The 10,000-nt window shown below is 35.5% G+C and overlaps 1 protein-coding gene across 3 annotated transcripts in view; it reads left to right on the forward strand.

Annotated features, from left to right (window-relative positions):
• Positions 1-10,000, forward strand: part of LOC122243613 (uncharacterized) — a 20,935-nt gene that overhangs the window by 10,505 nt on the left and 430 nt on the right. The window contains exons 5-11 of one of the 3 annotated variants that reach the window (XM_043001242.2): positions 71-177; positions 582-1,295; positions 2,778-3,022; positions 3,195-3,366; positions 3,799-3,930; positions 5,057-5,170; positions 5,367-10,000. The exon at positions 5,367-10,000 is cut by the window's right edge and continues 430 nt beyond it. In XM_043001242.2, the coding sequence (XP_042857176.2) occupies positions 71-177; positions 582-1,295; positions 2,778-3,022; positions 3,195-3,366; positions 3,799-3,930; positions 5,057-5,170; positions 5,367-5,586 (1,704 nt within the window). In that variant the 3' untranslated portion in view covers positions 5,587-10,000. The remainder of the gene's footprint in view (positions 1-70; positions 178-581; positions 1,296-2,777; positions 3,023-3,194; positions 3,367-3,798; positions 3,931-5,056; positions 5,171-5,366) is intronic. The other 2 variants (XM_043001243.2, XM_043001245.2) reach the window with 2 other exon arrangements.

Genomic DNA, 10,000 nt, shown 5'->3' on the forward strand with positions numbered 1-10,000 from the left:
TCTCTCTTAAGGAAATATGAAAATAATGTAAAAAAATAATTTTTTACTTTTCCTTTTGTTTTATTATCAGGAAAGTGGCTTGCTAGAAGCTGTGGAACATTCTCAGCTGGCAATTGCTAAGATCTCTGCCATGTTTCCCACAGTCCCAGAAACTCACATCAAGGATCTCATGAGAAAGCAAGTATTTATTTATGAGTGAAATCTCAATGTTATATGTTTGCTGTGGATTAAGAGAATGAGTCTTAATGGCATAACTTTTCCCTTCACTGCATATAACAGGTGTTGGCTTCATTCACTTTGAGCTGTGACTACAATTCCTTTGTGGAAATACTTATTTCACTAAGCTGTTTTCTAACTTTTATGAATGTATGTCTTCATGACTATTATATACTAGATGCTACTATCTAGTGTTTTCTAGTCACAAAGACTGTGATATATTTCAAAGCTTTAACTTCTTTCTAAAAACTTACTAACAAAAACTAAGGGTAATGCCTGCCCCTTGGAAAACACAGCACTAAATTTATATATTGGGCAAGCATGAATTTTCTCTTCTCTAACACTTTTTACAACTCTAATCACAGGTATCATAACAGAGAGGCTGTAGTCATCAGTGCTCTTCAGGTGCAAAAACATCCGCTTGCCACCCCAGGACCTTATGGTACATTCACTCCTCCTCCAATGCGGCATTTCATACCGACTGCAACAGCCCTCATGGCTCTACAAAGCACAAAGTCATCAGTGAACACCACAGGTATGACAGATGTATCAGCTGCAGATATTACTTCCAGTACAGCAACAACAACAATCACATCTGAAGACAAAGTAAGCACTCAGATTCATACCACTGCTACAAGTAATGGCACCAGTGTAACCACCACGCTCACTGACCAGCCAGCAATAACTTCACTTGCTGATCGAATTCCATACCGCCCAATATATGAGCGTGCACGTGGAACGCATCTCCTGGAGGAGAAAACAAGAAGATCTCCTTTAGTAGGACAAAGAGGATCAATGGAGAAGTCTGCTGGATCTCCCAAGAGGAGACATGGTTCCACAGATAGATCTGTTGGTTCACAAAGGCTGGGACAAGGCTCCCTAGAACGATCTATAGGTTCCCCCTTCCTGGGAAGGGATTCACCCCTTTTATCATCACGAGCATCCTCCCCTCACACATTCATGGATGGCTCTCCTCGACCGACCACGCGATCTGTTTCAGAATTTACACGATCTCTGATGGGATCTCCTCGACCATATTCCCCTCGATCGACCCCCCACTCTCCCAAGATTAAGCTCAGGTATTCAAGTTTTTCAGTAATGGAAAAATTATTTCATTTGTTCTGTACTTGAATATCCCTTGTATCCCTTTACATATAAGTAGAAATGATGCATATCTATATAATCATAGTTGCCTGCTAGTTCTGGATGCACCACATGAATGTTATCTTCTGGTAATTGTTATTGTGTTGTCGTTTATTTATTTACATATTAATATTTTTGTATTGCAGGGGAAGCTAACTCCCATGGTATAATGACACATGGTGCTTATATTCTATTGAGATTTGATGCATGAGATGTCACCCATATAGTCAAATAGATGAAGAATGCTGAATGTATATGTAGGTACATCTTTTATGAACATTATAGCTTAATGTTCATTTTTATTGACAATTATGTTTAAGTAATTTCAATTTTACTCTGGATATCAATTATTCATTTATCTTTTAGATTTTCTTATGTATAAAGTTTGATCTTAATTTGATTTTATATGTACTTCTTCAGTATGGTCATTTTGGATCTGTTTTTATATACTGTACAACATTGGTATCCTTGTACATAAAACAATTTTGTCTGCTGCTTGTCTTGGTACCCTACTGTAATATGTTGCATGAATTTTGCATAGGACATTTATTATTGTTAATATTGATGTGCTTTTCCATGTTTATTATTGTAATTGGTGTTGTTATTATTATCATTATGATGATGATGATGATGATGATGATGATGATGATGATGATAATGATAATGATAATGATAATGATAATGATAATGATAATGATAATAATGATGATGATGATGATGATGATGATGATGATGATGATGATGATGATGATGATGATGATGATGATGATGATGATGATGATCATCATCATCAACAACATCAACATCATCATGACCATCACCATCATCATCACCATCACTATCATCACCATCACCATCACCAAAACCATCAGCAACACCATCACCATACACCATCACCATCACCATCACCATCACCATCACCATCACCATCACCATCACCATCACCACCACCCTTATCACCACCATCACCATCACCATCACCATCACCATCACCAACACCACCATCACCATCACCATCACCATCACCATCACCATCACCATCACCATCACCATCACCATCATCACCACCACCACCACCACCACCATCATTGGTAGTATTACCATGTGATAATTATTATTATATTACACTATTTTTCCTCTGTATTTCTCCTTCTCATTCTTCTTGTTCTTCATCTTATTGTTACTTTTGTTCTTTATTTTGTTCTTGTACTTTATTATTCTTCTTTTTGTTTTTGTTCTTGTACTTGTTCTTCTTTTTCTTGTTCTTGCTCTTGTTCTTCTTTTTCATGTTCTTGCTCTTGTTCTTGATTTTCTTCTTCTGTCCCTTCAGCTTCTTTTCTTCTGCTTCAGCTTCTGATCGTAATGATTATCATATTATCTTCCAAGGAGCTATTCTGACCTCCATCTGCTTTCTACAGGTATCTCAAGGGAATATTCCCAAAGGTAGAACCCACCATTATCTTGGATATCCTGACACAGTGTAACTATAATGTCAAGGATGCATCAGAGAAGCTGGTGGAGATGGGACATGAGAAGAAGGACATCTCTCTGGCTCCTCCCAAGCTGAAGGACCGACCAGACGGCAAGGAAAACAAGGCAATTCCGAAGCCGTCGCCTGGACCCCCACGACCCAAGAACTTGAGCGAGAAGCACAAGAAAAAAGGTTCGAGTTTGTTTTTCATTATCTTTTTTTTTCGTGAGGTGTATTTCTGTTGGTTTTTATTGATAGCCGGGTTATTGATAGATTCATAGAAGTGATGACATGGTTATTTATCTTTTATTTTGATGAATGATTTTCCCCTTTTTTATCAACTGATTTGTTTTCTTGTCCTCAGTGCGCAATCAGCTTATTTCGGATTATCCAGACATCACACCAACTGTTGTTACAATGGCACTCCAGTCAGTCTTTTATGAGGAGGAGCGGGCGCGTCAGGTTCTCGCAAATATGGCTGAGACGGAACGCAAGACTCAAGAGACTCTTGCTAGTACAACTCCTCAAATGTCAAGGTATGTCAAGTAACCCCTTAGGTAACCTCCTCTACACTCCATAAAAGAAAAGAAAAGAAAAATTGTGGTAGTATTTTGGTTTTATGATGGAAAAAGAAAAGAAAAAAATGCTCTTCAGAATTAGCTGAGGTAAGCTATAGAGGAACAGTGACAGTTGACATATATTCAATGAGGCTGGACCTCTGGAACCATGAGGCCCCCCTCAGGTTACTCATTGAATGTACAGTCTCATAAGCTCCTAGATGAGAGTTGAGAATTTAATGATAACTAACAAATTAGATGTTACATGGCAGGATGTTAAAAAATGGAAATTGTGGTATGTCTGTAAATTTACTTCTATTGTCTTTATGGTCAAAATAATAGATAATTTTACCAGGTTGATTTGAATTTATAAGGTTTCTACTATCCTGAAAGTTATATATTCATCAACAGGCGCTCTGAGACTAAAGATGTTAATCTGAATGTAATTGGGTCTCCACCACTAACAAGACGAGAAGGAACAAAAGCCTCAAGACCAACCTTGCCACGAACGAGAATCAACACTGCTTGGACTGCAGCTCAAACGTAAGAGCCAGTTACCTTGAACTCATCAATACAGAACTCATCAACATGATATTGCTTGTACTGCATTCTCTTCAATGTTGTTTGTGATTTTTCTTTTAATGGGTGTTTCCCTTTCTTTATCAAACTATATATTTTTTAATGAATTTCAGCAGCAGCTCTTATTTTTAAAATACAACTTAATAGGATAAAATTTACATCTGTAGAGTATAGGCTTTACTATTCTAAGGCAAGGCTTTATTGTTGCACACAGTACAGTGAAGTGTAAGTTGTGACAGATTGATTAGATAGTAACTGATAAGATTAAATACTCGAGGGGTCAAGACTTCAGATGATATCTTGTACCTCTAGTGGAAGCAGTGCCAAGAAATATATCAGAAAGTGAATTGTATCATGACATATAGGGATCCAGCTGATCAAGACAATCAGGGGTATGTTAATGATATTTTTCCTCTTTCTCTGCCTTTCTCTCTCTCTTTCTCTCTCTACCTTTCTCTCTCTCTACATTTCTCTCTCTCTCTCTCTCTCTCTCTCTCTCTCTCTCTCTCTCTCTCTCTCTCTCTCTCTCTCTCTCTCTCTCTCTCTCTCTCTCTCTCTCTCTCTCTCTCTCTCTCTCTCTCTCTCTCTCCTCTCTTCTTAATTTCCTCTCTTCCTCCTTTCCTCCCTCCCTCCCTCCCTCCCTCCCTCCCTCCCTCTCTCTCTCCCTCTCTCCCTCTCTCCCTCTCTCCCTCTCTCCCTCTCTCCCTCTCTCCCTCTCTCCCTCTCTCCCTCTCTCCCTCTCCTCCCTCCCTCCCTCCCTCCCTCCCTCCCTCCCTCCCTCCCTCCCTCCCTCCCTCCCTCCCTCCTCCCTCCTCCCTCCCTCTCTCCCTCTCTCTCTCTCTCTCTCTCTCTCTCTCTCTCTCTCTCTCTCTCTCTCTCTCCTCCCTCCTCCCTCCCTCCCTCCCTCCCTCCCTCCCTCCCTCCCTCCTCCCTCCCTCCCTCCCTCCTCTCCCTCCCTCCCTCCCTCCCTCCCTCCCTCCCTCCCTCCCTCCCTCCCTCCTCCCTCCCTCCCTCCCTCCCTCCCTAGGGACCCATTTTACATATCAAGTCTCTTACATATCAAGTATCATTTCTGTACTTTCCTTGACAGTGTGTCAACAGGCACAAGCACTGATGAGGATCCAAGCTTTAAAAGTGGTCAGCGTACAAAACCAACTGGGCCAAACACCAGGCTTCATAGAGGGCCATGTGAAGGGCTTCTCTTGTAAGTAATATTCTTGTCCTTAAACATTATTGCTACCACATATTTAACATTGACCCTCAATCTGATCTTTCTTAGGTAGGTATAGAAATATCATTTTGCAGTGAATCCCATTTGCTCATTTCTTATGTTAATAAGTTTTGAAAACATTATTGAAAACTTTACTGATATCATCTTTATTTACTACTTCAACTTCTAGGACTGATTACCAAGCATGGCATGGCCCCAATCCAGAGAATCTAAAAACTCAATGCAAAACCCTGGCCCAGGGACCTAACCGCAGCCATGCCCGTGGGCCCTCAGGAAGGGCTCGTGGTCAGGACCCAGGGCTACGCAAAGGTCCACAGGGACTTGCAAAGGGTCCCCAGTTCACACAGGGTATAAAGAAAGAGCCTTCATTTTCAACTAAGATGTTGTGAAGTTTATAGATCCTGTACTCATTCAGTATTATTATTGATATAAAAATAGCATCTTCAGAGCAAATCAAGATGTTTTCCATCTTTTTTTAGTAGAGTAAAGTTATATACACTTTACTAAGCAATGAAATAAGCAATTATAACTGACTTATGAACACATTCATAAGTCAGTGAGTACTGAACCTTTTAGTTATTTTATATGACTCCCTTTTATGGTAAGTGAAAGAATAAGTGGCAAACCCAGTGATTATGCATTATAATTGATATAATTTCTAGCACAAGTTTCTGAAGAACTATTTGTGCTGGTATTGTTTACCATTCTTATTTAATCTTTTAGTATTATTAAAAGAATTATGTAAGATTATTACAAGATGTATTTTGTGTTTGACATATAAATGAATAGCTCCTTTCTATATTGGCCATATAGATGTGGATATTTTGTATTGCATATCTTTATTACTATATCATTACTATTATCTTACTGAATTTGCTATTAATTTCCCTCATTGGTAAATGCCTCTTATTCATTGCTTTTGGTAGGGTGTTTATAAACAGACAGTTACATTTTGTGAAAGTTAGGTATAAAGAAATCTCACACCTGAATTAACATACTGTATTATAATTTTCTCATGTATCTGTTTCTTTTTTTTATTGGTAATTCAGGCCAATCATGCAATGAATATTATTTGTATAGATACCCTACTATATAGTTCAAGATTTGTAGGAAGTTTAAGATATCCCTTTTGTGACAGCAAAGAAAAGAGACCCAGTCATGAAAAAAAATATATTTTGAATTTATGTTTACCAATATTGATTACACATTTTGAAAAAAGAAGGGTAAGCAATCACATTTGTATAGGTATGACCCAATATTTGATAAAAGATAACACTGCAGACTTTTTGAAAAATATTTTACCATATAGAATTTAGCAGGTATTTTATTTTACTGTCATAGAAGACAGTGATGTACAAACTTTGTATGTAGAGAAGTATTTAGATGAATTAAGAAAAGGGTTTGTGATAACATACCAAGGTAGCTTGATAACCAAAGTAATTGCTCTGTGATCATTTAGTAATTACCTTACTACTAGATGGTAGAGATCTCACAGAGTGTGGTACATCCTTGTTAATTTTTATACAGCAGATAGATAGGTTAAAGTAAAGATTTTTTTGTTTTACAAAGTACATCAACTATATCAAAAGATAATTAATTAACCTCAAGTATTGTCCGCTTTACACTGAGACAATAATATCATATTTTGGAGTGAATAAGATCTTTTCAATGAAGTCTATATCACCTCAGTCATCAGAAAATTCTGTGACATATGTTTTCCTGTTCTTTGGTGTTTCATGTGTGTTTTCAGCAGGCATTAGATTTATAAATGCTAAAGACTTGTTTGCCGAGGGAAATATCCATGCATCATAAGTTTCGTTTGTCTATTATCATAGGTTACATTCTTTTTAGTATCAGAAAATCATATAACCAAATCCTTCATTGAGAATTTCCAATTAAGTTCCAGTGTCTGAATTAATTTTAAGTTAGATTTTATTATCAATATGAATATGATTAGCATAATCTTAAGTAAATATTAAGCTAATGATAAGACCAAAGAGACAGAAAAGTAAGTTCTGTAATTATTTTTTTCATTATGGTAGTAGGTGACCTGCATGCATAAATTTAAAAGTTTTGACATGCTTTGATCCTTGTTTAGATTGCCTCTCTTAACTGGCAGTCAGAAACATTCTATATGTAGACCTTATAAACTCAGTCATAAGAATCTCAGTGATTAAAGTTAAAATTATCTCAAAATTATCTTTCTTTCCCTGCAATATTCTTGATGAAGGTAATAAGGAAAACACTGCCATCATTATGATACACATATTTTACATGACTTTCCAAGATTTAGATCAACACCTTATACAACCAATTTAAACCTTTTTATATATATTTTTTTACATCACCGAGCTTTTGGAAGAAAGGGAATCGTGTCTAGAATTACATTGTTACAAGAACTACTTTATGCTCTATGATATAGCTTGTCCTTTTCACAATATTATGATTATATTTATATTTATATATTTTATGCCAGTTATGTTACAGATTATATGTTTGGACTCATATGGGTCTATCCCCATTTAATGGAAGAATTATACATGTATTTTACCCTATTTTAATAGCAGTTGATGTGTCTATTTCTAGTATCACCCTAACCAAGGAATGGTCCATACTGTAGAATATGTATAAAATAAGGGAATTCCAATGATGTTATGATTTTCAGTTGTCATTTATAGATATGTGCAATGTTCTCTAATTTCCGTTTCTGGTACAATCTCACTTTTTTTCAATGCTATGAAAGTCCTAGTTTTAGTTGGAATTCATTCTGTCGAAGCTATTCTGTGTATGCAGTCTTCCTGTTTTTGTTTTTGTTGATTTTTTGATATCTGATACTACAAATTGTTTCTGTTATTACTGCTGGATAAGATTTAACAAAATATATGATGATAGTAGCCATAATGATGATATTATGCATTGCAGTTGGAATGTTGCTTCATACTGCCAAACTCTTGTAACATTTATTCTTTAGCAGCGTAGTTATAATACTTTTTGCTCACCTCTTTACCTGTTCATCATCAGTATTAAATCAATCCAGTTCCTCTTCCATTGAGTGATACCCGTGACCTGCATGTAGCAATGGTAGAAAACATTTGTATACAATGATGAAGGGTAACCACCTTTTTAACAAGTTTAGAGACCATGTCAGCAGGAGTGATGCTATACTTTAGGTTGCATGGATGCACAGTGAAGTTTTGCCCGGGCTTTTTTTTTTAGCTGCAGATGCTCTGTTTAAAAACAAAGAATGTACAAAGATAATGAAATTTGTGGAGAATTTGATAGGAAACTGTTTAACCATCAATTCATTTGTTGTTGGAGCATTTAATTTTATTCATGGTATATTGTTCTTATTTTAGATGAGTACAACTCTTCTTCCTATTTTTTTTCTAATGATTTTTTTTTATCAAAATTTTTTTTGTGTAATGACTTTATGACTTATGACATTATGACTTTCTCAGTTTTAAATGATTAAAGCACTTATTATTATTATTATTATTATTATTACTATTATTATTATTATTATTATATTATTATTATTATTATTATTATTATTATTATTATTATTATTATTATTATTATTATTATTGTTAGTAGTAGTAGTAGTAGCAGTAATAGTAGTAGTAGTAGTAGTAGTAGTAGTAGTAGTAGTAGTAGTAGTAGTAGTAGTAGTAGTAGTAGTAGTAGTAGTAGTAGTAGTAGTAGTAAGAATTATTGATTAATGAATAGGATTTCTCTTGGAGTAATTAAATAAAAGAACATAATTATTGCTCAGTTTCCATTACTTCATCATCTAGATTTTCCAAATGATTATTTCACCATGGACTTCAATGGTACAACTGCAACCTTCATTTTAAGTATGTACTGAACATTGTCCAGTTGGTAAGATTAGAAATAGATTTCTCTAATCTTTGTGTAATTAAATTTCCAAGACTTAGAGCTACTTGTCCTGCCAAAAACATGTAATATGGAGAAAATAGGTTTAGTTTTCAGTAATCCTAATGTTTATAGATAACTTCCTTTTTATCACAGTATCATGTAGGGCATATCTTGGTGCTTTTTGCTCAACATATATACATATTGCATTTCTCCTTTGTGTTAAGTGAAATGGCTTATTGATATAAATTATGAGCATGCATTATTAAGTGATTAATAAAATTAAGGAAAGTTTCTGCTTCATTATTCAAATATGCATCAAACATATTCCTTCATCCATTGTTCTATATGAATATATTTGATCTATTAACTATTTATGCACCAAGATTCAAATCACTTGCACTTAGCTATGAGTTTTCTTGACTGAATCTATTCCATGCTTTTCATATCCCTGTCTTGCTCCATAAATCAGATAGCTTATTCTTTAGAAATGAGACATACCATATGACTATAAGGTAAGCTTATGTACTCCCTCCATAGTGCTTTAAAATCCCAATGCGTCCACCATCCGTCGTTCCTGCTTGTTCCCTTTTGAACATTTGCAAGAAGGTAAGGTTAATGTGAAGAAGTGGGGTGCAACTAAAAGAAGAAAATATTTTAATATGTTAAGTGATTAAAAGCTTAGGATTCTGTATAGTTATTTCTTTTTCTCCAAGAAAGTGTTCAAATAGTTTAAGTGATCAGTACTGTATGTAGTAATTCATACCTGAAAGATATGTTGATAGGTACATTTTAGAAGAACAATTTCTTTGGCTGTTATTTGTTTTTCTCTTGATGCAGTCATTCAAACTTTCTTCAGTTACATGTGTTACTTAACATATCTAACAATGCAGAAAAAAATATTGCTGATTACAGGTGCCAATTTGTTTA

Source organism: Penaeus japonicus, unplaced genomic scaffold, assembly GCF_977035675.1.
Source record: "Penaeus japonicus unplaced genomic scaffold, GWHDUDI00000001_assembly GWHDUDI00000031, whole genome shotgun sequence".
Classification (NCBI taxonomy): Eukaryota; Metazoa; Arthropoda; class Malacostraca; order Decapoda; family Penaeidae; genus Penaeus; species Penaeus japonicus.